The sequence below is a fragment of the Poecilia latipinna genome, unplaced genomic scaffold (genome assembly GCF_001443285.1).
Source record: "Poecilia latipinna isolate Pla-1442-1.1 unplaced genomic scaffold, P_latipinna-1.0 Scaffold1214, whole genome shotgun sequence".
NCBI classification, from domain to species: Eukaryota; Metazoa; Chordata; class Actinopteri; order Cyprinodontiformes; family Poeciliidae; genus Poecilia; species Poecilia latipinna.
In genome coordinates, this window is record NW_015113830.1 from 188,890 (window position 1) to 210,825 (window position 21,936).

The 21,936-nt window shown below is 36.5% G+C and overlaps 1 protein-coding gene across 1 annotated transcript in view; it reads right to left on the bottom strand.

Moving 5' to 3' along the window:
- Positions 1 to 21,936, bottom strand: part of LOC106960698 (FRAS1-related extracellular matrix protein 2-like) — a 71,511-nt gene that overhangs the window by 27,514 nt on the left and 22,061 nt on the right. Inside the window, exons 3-6 of the mRNA XM_015053924.1 lie at positions 7,422 to 7,568; positions 4,627 to 4,857; positions 2,840 to 2,965; positions 1,678 to 1,929 (exon numbers count right to left, since the gene is read on the bottom strand). Of these exons, the coding sequence (XP_014909410.1) occupies positions 1,678 to 1,929; positions 2,840 to 2,965; positions 4,627 to 4,857; positions 7,422 to 7,568 (756 nt within the window). The remainder of the gene's footprint in view (positions 1 to 1,677; positions 1,930 to 2,839; positions 2,966 to 4,626; positions 4,858 to 7,421; positions 7,569 to 21,936) is intronic.

Sequence of the window (21,936 nt, forward strand, 5' to 3'; positions counted from 1 at the left end):
ATATTGATTGGATCCCTGCAGTGTTATGAGTCTATAGATCTTCATTAAATACATGACTTACATCTAAAATTTCCATACTAAATGTCTGCAAAGAGCAAATGTGTTAACACTTTTCCAAACTTTGCTTACTGTGGGATTATAAACTGGCTTCTGATCTATTATATATGTCAGTAATAAAGCACAGGTTGTCAGGTTGTGGTTTTAATTGAGCATAAACTTTACAGGAATCAGAACTAAAGGTTTATATTTAAATCCCCTTTCAAATATAGCTTTTTTTATTTTGGCTTTGTTTAATAAATAATGGCAGTCTGTTGTGTGGTTTTAAGCTCTCTTAGGATTTTATGTAAATAATTATGTTGTGTGTGTGTTTTTTATTTCTATTTTCTCTTGTTTTGTCAATTTTTTAAGGCATAAATAGAAAAAATCCTCTCCATAAATTTATGGATGATATTTCTACTGTAGTAAGGACTATGAAACCTGAGAAAAACCAGAGGGCGAATAGATGGACGAACGGAAGGACGAGTCCCTGAGGATGAAGGTATAAAGTCTGAAGCTATTTTCTTTTTACATACTTATTCTTAACAGGAAAATATTGAAAGGAAAATGCAGACATTTTCAGGCTGTAACTCTAAAGTCGTTAAAAAGCAAATCTTCTTTTACATTTAAACGCTAGAACTAGGCCTACTTTTTAGTTTTTAATTGCATGTAGTTTTGAAGAAAATGCTCTGTTAATGTGATCTACTGTGCTAGATTTTACATAATCAGATCAACTTACAGTTTGGTCTTTTAAAAATGTAATAGCGGTTATCATCTAGCAGCTCAATTCTACTGGCTTGCGATTGTACGTTCATGCAAATCCAATTTTATCCATGAGCGTTCAAGCTTCAGAACCAATAGTCGTTTTTTTTTACTTTTAAAAGTAAACAATCAACACCCATTTTTTTATAACCACATATTGTTTAATCACTTCAATTATATGACTAAAAAAAAGTGATTTATTATTATTATTTTTTTTATTTTTTAGATAAATTTTGAATGATTTTGTTATTATGCTTAGCTTTTCGGCTTCACTGTGACCTGCCTGCGATCTTATAGAGTCCTCACTGCCGCCGGACTTTCACAGATTGCCGGATTGATAGGGGAGTGAGGAGAGGCCGACAGGTGTTCGGAACAAAGGAAATCAGGAAGATATGGGAGCCAGCAGCCCAACGACGTGAGCCTGCAGATGTGAGATAAACACTTTACCTCCAAGGAGGAAGACTGCACACCCAAACATTTTCTCTCACAGACACAGCCGGTGAAACACAAACAAACAGAATATACAAAAACATGACGGCGCTCTAACATTGGCATGTTCTGCGTCCCTTGATAATTTTATGGGTGACTTGATAAAGAATTTCGGAACTTTTCCTGAAGTCATTGTTTCTGCTGTAAGAATACATCCAAGTTCAGGCACTTTTACACGTTGTACGTGGCATAAGGCACACTTCTAGAAAAGAAGGGCAATTAGCACGAACAAGCTGTTTTTTTTTTTTTTGATTCCTAAAACATTTCTGAAAATGTAAAAAAATAGAAAAAAAAAATTGCCAAAGAAATCACTGAACAATCACAGCCCTGTAATTTATTGGACTGATTGCATTTTAATGCATAGTTACAATCAGTGAAATGCTCTCTTACCGTCATCCATATCTGGAATAATTATGACTCTGGCTGTGGGGAACTCTGAGCTGAGGCGTCCTCCCATGGGCATGCTGAGGGTGACATTGAAGCTTTCCTCATCTTCGTACAGGGAATCATCAATTATCACTATCCGACAGGATTTCTCTATCTCTCCCTTGTCAAAGCGCAGGACGCTGTGATGGTCCTCAGGCCTGGAGATGTAATCAGAGTAGGACAGCACAGTGGTGGGGACAGTGCCTGTGGCGGAAACTGAACGGGCAGAAAAGAGAATTACAGAATAAAAATTTAATGAGCTGAAATTTGTCACAATACAAAGCACGATCGGTTGTATAATTTGCCTTTTTTTTCCCCTAACAATATATTTAGCTCTTATTGGCTTGGCAATCAAGTCTGCCGTGCATCTGCAAAAAGCTAATATTAGTAATTCAATACAAAATAGTTAATTTTCTGTAAAATGTTTATTGAAGCTAGTCTTAACACTCTAGATCAGAATCTCATCCAACAAAATCAAACCAGCAGATTATTTAATTAACGTCTAAATAGAATCATTATCGTCATTTATATACTTTACAGACAATAATTAAAGGATCTGCGTTCATAGATGACTGGACCAACAATGTTTAGGTTGACCAGTGACCAGCTGGAAAAAAAAAAAAAAATTCTTTTTCCAATCAGTGAACCTGATCACTCTGATGGAAAGGAAGGAAATTGTTGCTGAGTGAAGAAGGCATTTTCAACTCGGCAACTTTGCCGCTAGATTTAGCAAGTATTCAGTCCCCTTTGGCAATCCTGTGACTTTTCTCTTTTTGTTAATGTTTAGTAATGCTGTTCTTGCTAATCAGGTTCATTGCTAAAATTAGTTATCGATCAGTCTGTCTTTTCTTCATAAAAATACTGGATGGTGACTCCTCTTAGAATGGCTAGAGGAAAAAAAAAACCTTTGAATGCTGCTTTTATATCTTTTTATGTTTGGTTTTTTCAAGGAAAAATCTAAATTGGGTACAATTGTATCTGCCAAGGCTCTATAAAACTAAGTGAGAAGAAAGCTGCAGCATCTGTACAGGTTACGCAATACTAAAATGCATTAGGATTTATGAAACCCACATGCCAACAATAACAAAGACAGCATTAATGTTAACACACACAGGTATGGGGTTACCTTGCTGAGTGTAGCAAATAACCATAAGCTCTTGATTCACATCCCCACTTCTGAGTACAGGGATGAGCAGCTCACCAACGTCCTCCTCTATGTTGTATACAGCTGAGGGTATGAACACTGTTGATTCTGTATGTTGGAAAAAGTTAAATAGTCACGTTCAATCTGTTTGTGCTGTAATACATGAATGCAAACAGAACAACATTTTACCATATTTACCGACAGATTTACCACCTTTTTTTGGTCAACACACCAGAAAAAAGAAGTTGTGATGTTTGGACCTATTAAATGTGAAAAATATCATGTGATTTTTGCTTTTAGATCAAAATAAAACATCTTTCTAGTTTGCTTTTTGCTACTCCGATTTGATTTAAGTGTTTTCTTGCAAAACATTTTTTGCTTCAATTTCTCTTCTTAAGCTGAGAAATCACATTTTCTTTAATGAACATTTTTTTGACAACTCTTTTTTTGTTTGTTTGTTTCCTTCCCTGTGTTTTGTAGGTCATTCAAAACATTAATAATTTTGCAGCATTTCAGTCACAAAATCTGTTTAAATGGCTTCAGCCTCTGCAGGACGGCCATTGTACTGCTCAGGTAGTAATAAATGCGTTGTCCTTTCTTAACCCAGTGCAAACAACACATAATATTCCAGCTTCTCTCCACAATACTTAGTTTTTTCTGAATTTCACCTAATGTAGTCGGTCTGGTCTGTAATAATTTATTCTCACTGGTTCCGCATAGAGGTCCTGCGGCCTTTCTATGCATATGCGCTCAGAAAAAAAATAAATAAATAAAATAAATGTTTTTATGCCTTTGGAGTTTATGTGACCTTGGCAGGCCAAAATACTTTAAAACTTTGAAAACTATAAACAGCAGAGTGCAATAATAATTGATGTAGGATGACTCAGGGCTCAGGGCATGAGGAAAAAACAAACAAAACCTTTTTACTTAAGGCAGCTGACTTTTTTTTTTTTCCTGACAAGCCTCCAGCTCCAAGTGTTTGCCTAAAAACAAGCATTTCATAAACATGTTAATTATAATACAATGTCTACAACAAATGCCTGCTCAGTAAACACCTATAGGATCAATATTTGCTCTTCTCTATTCCAGATGTCCAAGAGTAAACCTCTTTGTTTTTTTTCATCAGCACCTTTTTATCTGTTCTAGCTCTGCTTCTTCCATATTATCATAATGAGCATTTCACATGAAGTTCATAACCAATCTGTCTAATAATGTTCCATGACATTAGAGGAAAGACAATACCTTCAAAGCCCGTACTTGTCTAAAATTAGAACCTGCACCAGCCTTCATAATACGGTAGTGCTCAGTATTTTTACTTTGTCAGCCCTCTTTTATCTTCTGGATTAGCGCTGTATTTATAGAGCTCTGATGCCCTCAGGCAGATGAAAGATGAATTTCCATGATCAAATCCAAACATGAAGCTAGCTTTGATAAGGGTTGAGGGATTTTTTTTTTTTTTTAAACCGAGCTCTCTACTACTTAAAAGACAAACAAACTATGAGAAAATTGCTAGTTTAACCATTTTCGTACAGTACCTATTAGAACATACTGCTTGTCAGAAAAACAGCGTGTGGTAATTTTGTTTTTTTGTTGCCACTTCTTCAAAAACCATAACTGACATCTTTGCCTGTTAAAATAAACTTTTAGGTGTGCTTCAAAACCATACAAGAGCTTAGTAGAAATTAAAGACAACTGCAGCAGTAGATGTGACTCTTTAAACCACCATGAGTTAAGCTGCAAACATATTTTTGAGCAAAATAGTAACTAACCGTCATCTGGGTCCAGGATCTCCACTGTAGCAACCTCTGGGAATTCGAGAGCAGCCATCACCGGGTCGGACAGGACAATTTGGAAGGTTTCTGACACCTCATACTCGCTGTCTGACAGGATTCTGACTTTCCAGGTGGCTGCGGTCTGGCCTGGGTTGAACTGCACCTGCTTCTGAGCCTTCCCACGGAAGTCTTTGTCCTTCACTGCAGTATTATCCTTTGTGCCGATGCCTTAAAGAAAGATGTGGATTTTCTTTTTTTTATTATCATATTCTACAATCTATGTGTGTGAATTTTTAATCTTCACATTTCACCTTCAGAGGCTTTGTGCTCTTTTGCCTACTTTACTGTGCCAACTGGATTTTATGATTTAGGCAAAATTTACTCTTAGTTTAGATACAGGATGTGTTTGTGAGCTACTAAACTGTTGTTGTGTTGTTCGGTCTACATGAAAGCCATGTAGAATTTTAATAGAGTATACTTTATGGGAAAAAACAAAGGATCAAAAGGGTTTAGCTTATTTAATAAGCTGTTGTAAAGTTTAATCTGGGTGGATTCTCTGGTGTTTTATAACCTTGGAACTTTGCTTTTTCTTTACTATTTTTCAAATTCTAATCTCTCTGCCTGACAAAACTCCGAAGTAGACCAGTGAACAAGTCATATTTTGATAACATTTTGCTCTTTGATCAGATTTCTTTCTTGTAAAAGCAGCAGACAACTTTTGAAAATAGTGGAATTATTTTACTTGTTTAGTAGTAACAAGAAGAAGTTAACTATTTGATATGCAACTCATTTTTTCCTCGATAGTTTTTTTTTTTTTTGTAAGCTATTGCCCAGTTTTTCTGATTAAACAATAGTCCTAAAAACTAGAAATCACATATTTTTTTTATTATTCAAATGAAAATGATGATACTATGTTATCAGACTGAGTTGATATTTGATGACCAATATGACTGGCTGAGTTATGAAATCCAAAAAACTGATAAGGGGGATACATTTTTCATCTGAACAATTTTTTAATCATCCTGGCAGGAAGAAAATCAAAAAATAGATACCAGCCTGATCTCAGCAAAAATGGTCTTAGTCCACCATGCAGTTTCTGACCTTTTGCATGCCCACTGTGTGGCTGTATACTGGTAGTCACCATAGCAGTGACTCTGGCATGATTCCTGCTGGGTCGGAGCACTGAGGCCAGTGAAGTGTCACACAACGCCTCCATTGTCTTTGCTAACTGACTACATAACATGCATCAGAGCTTTGGGAAAAAAAAAGACAATAAGCATGACTGCACGCAGCAGCAGCAACAACAAAAAAAACATGTAAAGACGTTAGGTAGCTGTACATTAAAAATGTGAAACACTGCAGACAAAAAAAAGGCGATGAAAACTATAATTACTTTGTAAATACAACAATACATCCAATAACTTTCAGGTTGAGGATTGCAAAGTTAGCAAATTCTTATAAACTGCGGTTTCAGTATTTGATGAAAATGAGACTGGACTTTGATATGCAAGCGGAGATAGTGGGAAAATGCCTCTGCACGTCTACGCCGAGATAAAACAGTCACACTCAATGGGGCTTAAAAGATCCCCAGTCTTCAAAGAGCCATGAGAGGAGAAAATATAATTTGCTTGAATTCTATGCCCCACACGAGGCCTGCAATGAATGGCCCTGATCACAGCAGTTTTCTAAGGATTCGTGGCAGGTGGGCTAACTGTAGCCTCCAAACTGGTGCAGCCCTCACTGTGTACACAGAGCAGTGAGGCAATAGCCCACCACTGGGGGCATTCTTTGATCAAAGTTTGGCATGGCAAGTCAAATTAAGCTATCCTAAGTTTTCATGAAAAGGTTTTTTTATGAGAAACTTTCTCAGCGAGCAGTGAGAAAGTCATGGCAGCACTTTGATTTTTTTGCATATGAAATCAAAGATCGTTTTTGTTTTTGCAAGAGATGTTATAATAATGCAGACTTTACTGATCTATAAGATTTTTCTCTACGGTATTTCTGAACAAAAACTCAGCATTGATGGTGAAAATGACGAGTTAAAATTTATTGATACAGAAGAAACCCGATGTCTAGAGAAAAAAGATGTACTCATTTTATGTTTGTAAGAAAATGGCCCAATAAAAGCTTTTGGCACCTTTAAAGGAAGAAGCAATAGACTATGAGTCAAACTAAAAGACGAAACTTTTAAAAAATTCAAAAGCATCTGTGAGCATACACGCATAGTCAAAGGCAGACCAGAATGTTTTGTAACATTTACATTTTATGTTTTACTATTAGTTCTGGGGCCATTAGAAAATAAAATATAAAACCAGCTGAAACAGGTTAACCTTTAGCAAGAAGCCATTTTAATTACAATAAAAAATGGCACCAGTAGCAAGAATTTGAGACTTTGAACAAACAAGATTTAAAAATTGTTTTGTTCTAGTAAATTCCCGGTTTGAGTTCATCCTTTATAGTCACTAACTTAGGCCTTATGTATGTGAACGCACAGCTATTATGGGATTGTCCTTTGCTTTTGTCTGATTGAAACACAAACACTGGCCAGAGGAGAGAGGTTGAAGGTCGTAACCCGAGTGACCCTACTGAATCTCTGAGCAAGTCTTACTTTTGTCCCAAAATATATCAAAGGGTCTGCTTGTCTTTCAATATAATGGCTTGCCAAACAATATCTTCTTTGTTAGAATCTTAAGTTATGGTCGTAAAATAAAATCTGAGGACCACAATTTTCATTGCATTGATATGATTTTGTACTACCAAAAAAGGCAGGTTGAGGAAAAAAATCCACTTACTGACAAACGAAGTCTCTCCCAGGTAACCACGACGTTTCAGCACCACCTCCAGGAACTTGACCTCCTCGTTCACCACATAGTGTTCCTTTTCCAAGGAAATCCAAGCCCAATTTAGCCTGAACTGCTGGTTTCTCAGCTTGTTGCCTCCTGCACATACAAATGAAAGAAGGTTCTTTAGTTTACAAAGCTGCAAAAGAAAACATAGTCAGATAACCTAGCCAGGACTGAGCATTCAAAATATATTTTTGAAATGAACACGGTGGTTGTTTTTAGTTTGGAGCAAAAATTTAATATCCCTTATTAGAGTGATTTTTTTGACATCTTAGGAAGTTGATTTTGAGTCTTAGCCAGGACTCAGTGGGAGGTGTGCGGCGTGCAAAACCCGTATGTCAAAGGAACAAAGTTTGCGCAATCTAATTGCTTTATTTCTAATTAAGATGAAGGGTGTCTGTTTTCTGGCTGAACTGAGATGTTTTATTCTTCCCTTTTGAAGTTCTATTCAAAGACTATAAGCTCAAAACACCGAAGGGCAAGAGTGCTACCATTTGACCATAAAGACTCAAAGCACGGGCACAAAAACAGACATCAAACGTGCACGGACACACAAACTCCACCAGAAAACGCTGGAACAAGCACACACAGTGACGCAGAAAGTAACTGCATCAGACTTTGATATTTTAATTGCAACAGGAGTAGCTAACAGCGTAAATAATGGCAAAGGTTGATAAAAGCTAAAGCTTGCACAGTAAGACCTGCTGGCTTCTCCTATTAGGAAGGAGCCATGAGAGATTCAGATGAGTGATCCACTAAGCAGCTAACTGTACAGAAAGTGGTGGGATAAAAGCAAAACTGCCAGGAGGGTTCAGGAACAATGCAGAAAGAATTCAGAGTGCTGCTGCTGTTTATGTTGGGCACAAGTGAAAGTCTCTGCACAGCACCACCCGTATTGTTATGGTCAGTAAATCTGTCACCTCCAGCCGACCACTTCGCTGCGTTCATTTCCTTTTCTCTTTAAGCGCCGTAGAGCCATTACACTTTCACCATGGGTGTTGTATTATGTGTGAGGGGGAGGTTAGGATGTATGTGGGAGTTTGTGTGTGTACGTGTGTGTCTTAGCATTCCCACCTTGTAAGATCTTATAAGGCCCCCTTTAGGAAAAATACTGTTTTTGGGTAAGGGATTAGGTTTAAGATTAGGGTTAGGATTAGGAATGTTCTGGTAGTGGTTCAGTTTAAGGTGAAAGTCTGGGTTAGGTTATGGAAATGAAGGGAAAATGAATGGAAGTCAATGCAAAGTCCTGACATGATATATATATGTGTGTGTGTGTGTGTGTGTAGGTGTGTGTGTGTGTGTGTGTGTGTGTGTGTGTGTGTGTACTTATTTAGCTATTCTTCTTAGGACCACTTCTGGCATATTTACTAACCTTCTGAAGACCAATGTGTCTTGTGGAGATCAAAGCCTGTTCCTAATCCTGTCAATATGAGGTGGGCCTCGTTGTTTAGGCTCAGAGGTTATATTTAGCATTAAGGTGTGAATTGAGTTTTGGTGAAGCTTAGGGGTAAGAATATACTAGTAATAGTTAGGATTAAGTAAAATGTCTGGGTTAGGCATAAATGCAGTTACTAAATTGAATGGAAGTCAACACAAAGTCCTGATATAGATAGAAATATAAACAAGTGTGTGTGTGTGTGTGTGTGTGTGTGTGTGTGTGTGTGTGTGTGTGCGTGCGCCTGAACCTGTAATAAAAACTTCCCAGCACCTGTGCAACAGTGTATGATCACACAAGAGCAATGACTCTCTCGACTTTTAAGGTTTTTGCAACACACATTGAGACACACATTTTAAATAAAATAAAATACAAAAAAAAGCAAGATTCCCCGTTTCATCTTTAATGTTTTAGCTGAAAAAGGCACATGCAGAATGAGCTGTATTCAATTACAGAAGCTGGTAAAAAGACACTACAATCATTGCATGAGTCATGCCTTCCTAAGGTCTACCACAGAGCAGGATTTTTCCTTCCTGTGTGTTCCACATCATTCTTCTGAAGACAGGTGACCTTTGTATGACAGGACCTCAGCGCACCACTTGGATTAAGGCCAGCAGTGTGGCACTGATGCCAGTGGTAAACACTGCATGTGTGATCCCTAAGCTGTTGAGCCTGTCCCTCACCAAGGCAACAAAAATGTAAGACTTGGCCATCTGTCTGGTATCTTGGCCATGATTTTAAACTTAGAACATCTTTAAAGAAAAACTATCTAAGTTGTTGTCAGTCGCATATGCTGAGAATGTCCCAATGCAACGATAAGCCGTCTTGTTTATGGCAATGAATTTTATGCTACAAAAACGTACTTATATGACAGCAAGGACATAATTTGTTCATGAAACTGAGGTTCAAAGAGGTATGTTCTCGTTTTAAAACAAAAACAATCCACAGTTTTCTGACCAAACACAACGTAGTGTATAAAAACAGGATATTGGTGTCAATAGGAGCTGCTTAAACTGGATGTCATTGTAAGAACAGTCTTTTAAACAGTCTTTTAAGCATCAATGCAACAAATCATTCAGTTTTGTGTTTAACACAGTGTAGCATTCTGACTTAAATTTGCTCATACTATGTTTTGATTGCTACTGATTGCACCCAAAACCCTAAAACTCTAAAACTCCCATCAAAAGTTGTCAATCCCTCCCTTGGTGCATTTTCAGATTCCAAAGACTAGAGTTGGAAAAGATCCCATCAAATGTCAGCAATGGAACAGACACATTATTGGAAGGAATATCCGACTTGTCCTAGTTGGATACTGAATTAAGACTTCATATTTTGGATTGTTTTTGAAGTTCAGGTTTACAGCCAGAAAGTTGGATATTGTATTATATAGTTCAGTCATGAATTCCAAATAAACACATATTTTAGATGTATGAACAGATTTATTTCTCAGATTGGCCAGACTGTCAGTGGACAGTCTGTTGGCTGCAGAGTGGTTACTCAGCTTGCTCAGCCTGGCCTTTTTTGGAGATATCTTAGTGTTGAGAGAGAAATGCCACACACATCTATCTGCTCCAGGTTCTGTGCAAACATTTAGAGAAGCATAGGTTGTGTTGGATCGTTACAGTAATAACTCAGGAGAGATCTTGACTCCTCAGCTTTATAAACCATTTACTGAGAGGAGTTTGGAAATTAAGCAATGTATTGGAAGACTTTGGAAAAAAGAATATTTACTGTCAAGTGCTAAAGTGCACAGAAAATGGTGGAAATTGTAAAAAAAAAAAAAAAAAAAAAAAAAAAAAGAAAAAAAAAATTTGAAATAATTTTAAAACCTCCATCTTAATGGCCAGGAAGTAAATATTAGGCAGTGACAGAATCGATATGCAAACTGAAGCATAATGTTGGTGATCTCTATTTTATTGAAAGAAAAACTGATAAATGAACCAGGAATAGTACAATTTGGGACTGAGATAGAGGGCCAATACAGATTGCTTCGGCAATAAACAATCAAAGTGGATTTATTCAGTTTTACTGGTGTGAAATGAACGTCACTTATTGAAACGGGTGAACAGGCAAAACACTTTGACCAAAAACAACACTCTGTGAATGTGCTTTAGATAAAATAGGTCTCAATTAGGTATCAATAGTTGTGTCAATTTAGATGTTAGGACCAGTTAGGAACACAAGAAACTGCACAGAAGCAAGTATACATAAAACAGTTTTATACCATAAGAAAAACACTTCAATCTGGTAAAACTACATTAGTACAGACTTCAAGGAACTGCGGAAGTGGAGGTGCCAGTTTCGAAAGAACCACTTCACTCCTCCAAATTTCTTTCTAATTAAGATAAGAAGGGGCTGGAGTAAGTCCACTTCAAAGAGGCCCCAAGGAACACAACAGAGTTAATCTTTAACTCGGCCTTAAAGCGCTGAACTACATCAAAATCCCTTCTTTTCACTCCTTTTTGCTGAACTGCATTTTGTTGACTTGTGCTTGACAGACGTTAAAAATTGTTATTCAATATATAAATTTCTACAGAGAACACTTTATTAGTTCAATCAACTGATTTGTCTGACTGGTTTATTCAAGGTTTTTCAGCAAATTTCAAAACGTTATTTTTCACCACTTGTACCTTAACCTTTTTTTTTTTTTTCAAATAAATGAACAGTCTATTTAGCTGTCCAACTTCTCTCTGCTCACATGGTGGTGGTTGTGTGATGAGAGACAGAAGGCTTTTCAGAGAGGTTAAAGAATGTGAGAGGCCTGACTCTGCCAACGTAGAGCCCCCCGTCTCCTCCCTACATACATGTTGCAGTCAGGCCTTATTTGGGTACCATCAAGCATTGTATAACGGCAATGCCCCATGAACCCCCATCTGTTAATTCAGCAGGGCAGACAGACAGGCAGCCATTTGCCTACAGAGATAGCATCGCAGCGCTCACACTCTATAAACGGGTACCAACCTGTAAATGCTGATTAAATGACGACACACCTAAAAATACGCATGTATCATTCATTCCCCATTAATTTTCAAACATACTCTGTCTGATCCTTCTAAATAGAAAGCAACTTAAAGCTGCACAAACACTAGCTTGCACAAAAACTACTATCCAGTATGCCGTAGTAATGTTATTTATTAATGAGCAATAAAAAGAGACTAAATTGGCAGTAAAAGCAGCAAGATGATTTTACTTTAGAAGGCCTTTAATTATTAATAAACACATAAAATCTGAGCCTTAGTAAAGCATACGCTTTATATTACTAATAGCTCCAAGTGAGTCTTTACGTCAGCTATTTCTTTGTTATCATTAAACTGAACTTGAGGAAACAACTTTATTATTAAACAACTTATTTTAAATAGATGCACTGAAACATTTAAGTAACTCAACGTACACTAGACAAATTACAAGCAAGGATTCGTCTTTTATGAATACAAACAGCAAAAAGGCTTACAGGAATTCACTCACAAAAATCCAACTATTCAATTTAAAACAATGCTTATTTCCTATATATTGTATCTGTATATTATGAGTTGGTATCAATTCTCCAACTTGTCATACATTCATGTAGTATTTAAAACAAAAAGGTATGAAATTAATATGTAATGACTGAGGGACAGGTGGTATTGGATAACTAAATCCTTATATAGCTGGAAAAAAACTCACCTTAGCTGTCACTCTTTGTTGTTAAAAATACTTCAAAAAGTATAACCAATGCAAGGGTAAAAGTTTTGAAAAGGTAACTTTTTAAACTCTCGGGTTATATAAGTCACTATATAACCTGCTGTATAGAATTGCAAGTTAAAGTATGCTAAAAGGAAAAACTTTACTTATTACATGGGAGGATTTCATATGATTTGAAAATCTGCTTTCGCTGTACTTTGTCTTCTGTTAATATATTTGCCATGGAGACTCTAATCTGTTTAACTGTGCAGCATGTCAAATGTTGGTAGATATTTCAAATCTTTGTTTTTTTTTTTTGTTTTTTTTTGTTTATTTATTTATTTTTTCAATTTTACTTTTGTTGGAAGAACAATATTGCTTTGGAAATACATAGATTTAAAGAACATTTTAATAGGGAAAGAATCTCTGCATGGCTTTGATTTATGAAATGAATGCATTCCTGTCATAGAAAACATGTTTCTTCATCTTCATCTGAACATTTAGGTATAGCATGTCTATTTCATGACCTCTCCCTCAGTGTACCAGACTATACCAGCATATTCTATGCCTCTCCAATTAAGGGAAAGTGGATATAATAATCCTGTTGAAGGGGAAAACACATGGCCAAGCAGAGAGAGAAAGCATGATATGGTCTAATCACCCTAAGCCTTGTCTCTGGAGTCACAAGTGGAGAGTTGGCTACGGCTCGAAAGATTTAGCACAGTTATTATTTCACAAGCCCTAGACCTTTTTGTACCCTCTCAGGGAACTTCTCTGCAGTAAATCTGACCTCTCCACAGAACCCATTCTGCTACCATGGCCGTTCTGGGACTGTGGTCACTCTCAGGCAACATTTGTGGAGCCCAAGAGGAAGGCCAGAGGTGCTTCTGAACAAAAGTGCTGGGTCAAAGATCCCATCAAAGCTTAAGGCAAGAAGAGGTTTGCTCTCAGCAGGAAAATCCTGTGAGATTACCATCTCAAAAAACAAATACACAAGTGATTAAACTATTGGCGATCATTCTAAATGTGGGATGTGATGTCTAGTTATGCTTTTGTTGATGAAGAGAATATAACTAATAAATTGTTGAAAGTGATAAACTCATTTGTGCTGGCAATGCTCCGACTCTGGCGTAAAAATAGCAGGTATGGACCGTAATCTACCCATATCTGAAAAGGACAATGTGGGTCAGGAAACAGAAGAACAAAATAAAACTAAGACCCCTGCCATACCACTGCTTATCTGACTTTCATATAAATTGCCTAGAAAGACCTGATACCACCTTACTATGAATCTGACAATATCATACATAATTTGATACTCAGCTAAAACTGAGTGCCATGAGGCCATGAGCTGAAAAACACTACACTTGTGCACCACTCCTAGAGAACTGATGCAAACATCCTTGAAATGTTGTGAAAAGGACTCGATAATGACATCACTGAATCTCTTGCTGTGCCATGTTGTCTTCACTGATTGAGATTCACTCACCTCAGCATGCTGGATGCTTGAAGCTGAAGTAAAACTGACAACTTGCTATGCTTTCTGATTAAATCACCCACTTATTATCAGACCATCAGCTGACACTTGGAATATGTACTTTGTAGTTTCAGATGGTCAGTTTATTCTTAAATGAGATGGTGTTCTGCTGAAAGTAACACCATCCTGACACAACAATGAATTTCATACCTTTGATCCAGTTACACATGCACCATTCCAAACATATGAAGATCAAAAGTGACACATATACTTTTAAAACATTGACTAAATGACAGGTCTTGAGGTTTCAAAAAGCCCTATCCATTTTTCTAACATGTAGAGACATGTGCAGTAATATGCCTCCATAAAAAGAAAGATAAAAATTAACATGATTTCACAAGAATTTTAACAAATAACTCAATCTAAGCTAGAAATGATTGACAAAAAAAAAAGAAATTAAAAACAAACAAACAAAACAAACAAAAGCATTGCCATTCATACATTTTGTTTTCTAACTGTGACTCGAGGTTGCTGTGGAAACCACACTGTGACTGTCCCTTTTGGTCACAAAGTAGGAGCCTCTCGAATGTCTACTGAGGCAAAGAGGAGTCCAGAAAGCTCTTCTTTTTTTTTTTTTTTAATGAAACCCCTTTTTATTTGTGGTCTGAGAGAAAAACACAGCAGAGGAAGCACTGTTCAATTTGATTACACGTAAAGGTCACTCGCGTCCTGGGAACCTGATTTAAGGTTCAGTGTCCTCACACAGCGCTATGACGTCAGCTGTGTATAGCAAAGCAACACTTCTGTAACAGTCATGAAAACACTAATTACATTTGGTTTGACGGATGCAAAGGAATATTTCTTTTTGAAAATATAACTCAAAGCGTGCTTACTGACTTTTCAAAGGGTGATAATTATTTAATAAGATTATACAAGTCTACATACACACCTGATGGATTTTTAAGAACAAATTATTTATTGTAGGCTGGATTTATGTTTACCTAGGCAACCTTTGAATGATAATTTAGCAAACAGTTGTCAGACAATTCAGGGTTCTGCTTGGTTTGCTGTTTTCCCGCAAAGTACAGAAGATGCCCTGTCACGTACTAAAGATCAGGACCTCTTCCTGATCAAGCCTCCACAAGCAGGAAGATCCGATCATTTGGCAACGTCATAATTACTATAAACTCTGGAAAGAATTTGAATTTATAATTAAAGGCACATCTTGTATCATTTTAGTGACAAGTGCACTTAAAAACCTGTAGATAAACAGGTTAGAAAAGAGAGGCTGTAAATAAAGGGTCTTTAAAAAATTAAATAGCTATAAAAAAAAACAAAAAACAAACGTTAAAGGCCTCGTTATCTTTGAATTGGTAGAAAAAGTCTGAAAAAAGTACTCCTTGATTGTCCTTGACTAACATTCCTGTCAATCAAAGAGGATACAGCCTCGAGTGTCTTAATTAACAGTGAACCGCAAGGTTTAAAAAGCAAAAGCCTCAAGTCTCAATATAAAAGGGAGTACCAACAAAAGGCTGAATTAGCAGCTACAGGGCTTTTTTCAGCACTCACATAAAGGTCATTGTGGATTTAGTTTCTCACTTCTTACCAGTCAATTATTTATGGGATGAACACACAGGTTGCTCAAGCAGCTGTGGCAAACCATTCGCACACCACTAAAAAACACAGGAGAGAAAAAGACAAATCGCTCCCAGCCTTTGAGCAAAAAAAAAAAAAACACAGTAATTTTAAATGGTTCAAATGAATTCCCATTTCAATCCCCTTAAGGTTTGGCTTAAAACAGAAATAACTGATTTATTTACAAGAAAACATCTGTGTTTAATGATTTTTTTTTTCTATAGATTTAAGCTAATATGTTTTTTTCTTCAAAAAATGTTTAACACAATACACATTCTTACTTACATTGATTTGTTTTATTTGTAAAATTTGACTATTTATCAAATAGCAATATGGTATAGAATTTCACTGCAGCTGGCAAAGCAACAGCCAGGATTAGTACGTTAGTAGCAGAATATTTTACATGTTTTCTTCATAAAAACACAGTTAAGCACTAGATATGTGTCGGTATGAGATTCCGAGGGTATGATAAAACCAAAAATACAGCAGTTTCATTGTATCATGGTATTAACAATCAAATTGCTTTTAAAAAAACAACTTAGCAACTGTATTTTCAAAAGAGGAATCACCTTTATAAGTGTGATGTTTGCTGATTGTTTCGTTTCCATGCTGAAAATGTTTATGATTATAGCAAATACAAATGTTTTCAAATGGCCAAATGTGCCTTTTATACACAGAAGAGAAACATAATAGACTTCATTTAGCCAGCTGACTGGTAGTGTGCAGCAATGGGTGGAGAAGGGGTAGTACTGTGTTTCTCTGTGATTCATAAGGCTGGCAGAAACACAGGTCCATAAGGCACTTTATTTAAGATTCGTTTATTAGTATTAGCGTAAAAACAGCATTTTGAACAGTAAAAATTATGTTGCATATTTTTTTTTTTTTTTTTTTTTTCAGTTTTAAAAGGATTGCATTTTGAAAGCTATATCTATTTTATGATACTGGTAACAGTTTATCACCTACCACTCAGTGAAACAGAGGTCTGTTCTGTGTGTATATATCCGCACAGAAGCGCTGTCCAAGCTGCTAAACACATTTTTTATTTTTATTTTTTATTTTTCCAGTCTCTTTGTCCATCTGTTACTCTTGCTGCTTAATGTATGGTTCTTCCGTAACTTTAAATATTTCAAAATGCAATGAATGATTTTCCCTTGCAATAAAACCTTAAGTTATGGGAAGTTGTGTCTTTTTTGTGTGGGAGCCTGCTGCAGGCAGCGATTAAGTCAAGGTTACAGATACAACAGAGACATGCAGATGAATTAAAGGGCAGCCTAATACATTCTGTTACTTCTAGTTCTAACTTTCCCTGTTTGTATTGGGACTGTGAAGACAGTTTTACCCTGGGTGGGCTGAACTTTGCCGCACTGAAGAATGTTTTATTAAGAGAAACACATAAGTCAACACTCCTCTGACACATACGGCTGCCAGCACTTCAACTTTTCTTATAAGAAAAGATTTTATTTTTTTAAATTGTGCTGTGTGTGGATACACTTGTTTGAGAAAAAGAGTTGGAAAAATGTATCTTTAAAAAACATCTTAGTATATGTGTGTAGTTGGCCTTAGCTATTTTATGAACCGACATTTCATATATTATTCAAAATGTTTGTGAGAATGAGATCAGGAAGACAAAAAAATTGCTGAACTTAATGTTTTCAAGGTGTGACGGTTCACCAAGGAGGAAAAGAAAGACGATAAGAAGCAACATGGCTATGTGTGGAAATGCGGGGAAGAAAAACAAAGAAACATGAGAATACAGGAAGAGAGGACCTGACAAAAGAGGACGAGCTATTTCTTGACCCCTCAATGCACAGTGTTTGCTCTCTTGTCAGACCGAATAATGCTGGACTGTTTGCTGAAAGCAACAGTGTGAGGCCGTAGAATATAAAAAACCCCATCCCGGTCCCACAGAGTCATGAGCACCATACTAATAAAGCTGGGAATTTGGTGAGCCTGTTCTCAAGGTTGGCCTTCACTGGAGTCATTTGAACGAACATGTTTCAGCTGCGTTTCACAGTCGTTACTTGCAAATCCCCCAACATGCGGAAGGGCTTTTGCCTGAAAAGGAAAATGCTCCTTGCGAAAATAAAATGGTAATTCTTAAATAGGTGTTGGATGACTCTTTGTCCTTTGTTTACAGCTGGCGAAAAGGAGACATCCAGCTGAACAGCAAAAACCTGCACGTTAAAGATAAGAATGCTGTTCTGCATTCATGAAAAGAGGAATGAAATTTTCTAAGCATTTACTGTTGTTACTGTCTCTTGCTTGTAATCTTAGACGGATGATTAGTCTGTGCAGCAGAACAAAAACCTTTGGATGTAAATTTCCACTGGCATGTTAAAAGCACATCTAGGGATGCTTGGAACATTTTATGCCATAGATTGTTTTTTTGTTTTTTTTGTTTGTTTGTTTTATTTCAGCCTGTGCATATAAATTATTGTTAGTGTGGCACTGAGATGCTGAACAAACAATTTTGTTTTTCACATGGATAAACAGTTACATTATTGTTTCATGGGCTAATCTGAACATCACAACCTAATTTAATATGCAATAAAACCTTGTTCACAACAAGACTGCTAAAAAATGCAAAACCTCTTAACAAACACAGCAGTTCACATGCCAGTATGGTAATGTCATTTATTTCCCAATCTATTATGGAATGCCTTAATCGAAATGAGTCTTTAAGGTACAATGGATGCCCTTTAAAATATCTTTCATTTGTAGTGCATAATATCATCATAAACTGGGGTTGAAACCTTTGAAAGCAAATACAAAACATTAATGAGCCTCGAGTGGCTTTTTATTTGGTTTTTAAAGCAAATATTTATTTTAAAAGCACACTTTTCTGGACAAAAAACAAAACAAAACAAAACACCTTTTTAGTCAAAACCAGGAAAGCACTATAAAATAAAACATGTATGAGGGATGGGAATCTGAGTAGGTCAGTTCCTTGGAAATGTTAATCTTTCTACCTAATGATTACGCTTGACGGTTCCAATAACGTGAGACGTATTTGCGTGATGCCATATTGTACACGCTCTGGTCGAAGACATGTCCAAGATAGCGTCACAGAAGAAGAAGTCCAAAATGGCTACATTTCACAAAAACACAAAAAAAAACATACGATACCAGGGCCAATTGCAATACTTTAAAAGGAGGAAACATCTTCAACATGCTCAAGTATTTGACCACACAGCATGAAATTAATTTGCACATATGTACGTTGATTAGTAACAGCTGTGACTCTCAAATCAAAGCTTCACGCACACAGCATCTTCTGCCTTAAATATCTAAAGTAACATTAAACGTCTCCAGATCCTGTTAATTACATTAATGTTAGCGACTTCCGTCAACTCATATAAACCTTCAGTTGATGAGGACTGTCAGAGGGAGGCTGGTTCAGAGGCTAGCTCTCACACACTCGTTGGCTAAACCTTTCATCGAGGCAGGGTAAAATGACACGGTCAAAAATAAATAATACAAAACATCTGACAGGGTGTGTTTTTTACAACTGGAGACACCTTAAGTCTGGAAAGATTTCAAATTCTTTCTGAAACAACAGACGTGCCAATTGTAAAAACTGTTCATGCAGCCAAACCCATTTGTATTTTTATTTTATCAATAAGGAATTAAAATGATAAGTGAGATCTATAATGGAATAAGTATTGCAAAAAAAAAAAATTGTTCAACTCCCATCCCTGCATGTTTTATTTTTTATTTTTTTGACATTACATCTGGAAAAACAAAATATTGGCAGAAGTAAGAATATAGATTACCTTTTAAAGAAAAAAAAACAGTTTTAACAGTAGTCCACTGAATACCTGGTTGAGCTAAGCAGAGGCAAACAGGACAGAATTCTCCTCAACCATCAAAAATATGCCTGGTTCAGAAACATGTGTTGCCCCAGGATTATGAAACAACTGGATGTAAGAGAGGCAACAAGACAAAGCTGATGGAAGAGGACATAACACGGTTTATGTCTCCCCTAGGACAGATAGCTCAGACCACCAGGCGACAACAGTTGTTTGTGACCATAAAATTTATCAGGAAAGAAAATCCTCTATTTTACCCAGGTGTAGCTGTAGCAGTGTTGTCTTTGACTGCAGATTCTGTCAGAAAATTTAAGCTTTTCCTTCAGCTAGAACATTCATAGTATTGGGTTAAAGTGACTTTTTAGGGCTTTTTTTTTATCGATGTAAAAAAATATATACACATTGACATACTTATTCAGTCAGAGAGCCTCAAAATGTTTAGTGAATCATGAGAATAACCCTGGAAATGCATGTTCTCCTTTGAGTGCATTACCCGTATGCCACTATTTGCTTGAATCTGGAATGTAATTACTGTATCTTTTTGTGTGTGAATTAAGCAAGCAGGTGTTGAATGTCTGCTCCTGAGAGGGTCTTGGGAGCAGCAGAAGCTGCTAACAGATTTGAGAAATTAGTTGAAAAGTGGAAATGGCCGGATAATGTGGGGGATGAAGTGGAAATAGTGGAATCAAAGATGAAATAGGACGCTGCAGAATATCAATAGAGTAATAATAATGAAATGAGAGATAGAGGGAGAGGAGGAGATTGCCCTTTTGTTTCTTTAAACACAAGCCGCAATGGAGTTCATCAATTATGGGGTGGTCTCATTGCAATATTCAGCCTGTATCTGTACATGCTGAAATACATCTATTTGCACCTTGCAGAATCTAGAAGATTATTTTTACGACTCAACACCCAGATCACTGATACATCTGAGGAATAGTTGTTTATTATTTGTGGGTCTAATTTCTTCCTGGGAGCTATATTCTAGAGCTAGACTAGAATATAAAATACCACATGACAACAACTTAATTACTGCGGTGGAGTTAAACCATCACAAGTAAAACCATGGACTGGTTATGCTGAAAAAAGTACGACTTGCACAATACCTGTATGATTACCTTATATAAAGTATTCTTATCATGGATTTGTTTGGAAAAACCAACAAGCTGACAGCCACAGGAATAAACTTAGCAGAGATGGTCAGAACTGGAGCACAAACTTTAACGTCCAAGTTGAATGCTGCCAAATGTCAGTGTTTTTAGTGTTTAGAATTCTTGTTATAAGCAATCATTCACTACTTGGGTTCCCCACATTGTTTTAAAATCCTTTGTAAGGAGCCGGTTTGTTTGGTCTCCAATCTACTTCATTCAGACAACAACTCTTCTGATTTCCTCCTGGTCACTTTACAGATCGCAGCATAAATCTCCACTTTATGGATTCGAAATTAAGCTGAGTTCACGCTTTGATACAACTACTTTTCTCCTGAATGATCATTGTGTTGTGCATTGATGTTTGGTATTCCAAGTTTTGGCTGTGTTCCTGGCTGCCTGGTGTTTGCTTCTTTTCCTTCATACCTTTTTGCCTTTTTAGGACATGGAAATCAATACAACAATTATGGGATCTAAGTCAAAACATTAAATGTTATATGCCCTTTAAATTAAAAAAAATTAAATGACTGCTTTTAGCATACGGATTTTTTTCACAAAGTCTGACGGGCACAAAAATCCTCAACTTTTTTTTAAAAAAATTGACCAGTAATAACCTTCAAAGCATTTTAGTGGTAACTATTATGCATAAGCCAATTATTTGGGGATTTAAAGAATGATTGGAGCACAGTATGAGACTGCCCAGTTGTCTAGACCTGCACCCTCTGCTTCTTTTTCTTTTTTCCATCTTCCTATTTGCTTGCTAATATGTAACTCTTCACTCCCAGCTCAACTGCTGGAAAACTAAGATAAGCCCCTGCTTGGTCTAGTTAATTTCTTTCAGTAAGACCTTCCTGTTTTCTTGATGGGGGAAGGGTTCATTCAAACTCTACACAGTTTCCATGTTTTAAGATTTGGGTTTAGCTTTTCTTAAAGTTTCTCTATTACCCATCCGTGACAAAAACAGAAAGATTAGTGATGGCAGATCGAAGCATTCAACAATGCAAAACTTCAACTGTGTACTGAGTACAATAAATGTTGTGCTGGATGTTTTGGAAGTATTTTTATGATTATATATGGTGCAGTGAAAAGGTATTCGGTATTTTCCCCTAATCAGATTTCTTGTGTTTTTGTCCCATAAAACTGCTTAATACATGAAACATATTTTAAAATACGACAAAGCAATGTTTTCATTTGCATATAGAAAAAAAGCTTCCAAAACCAATAAGCGCTGGGTAAAAAAAAAAAAAAAAAAAAAAAAAATTTATCAAACACGGGTTTTTATTTAATTTTATTTGTTTTT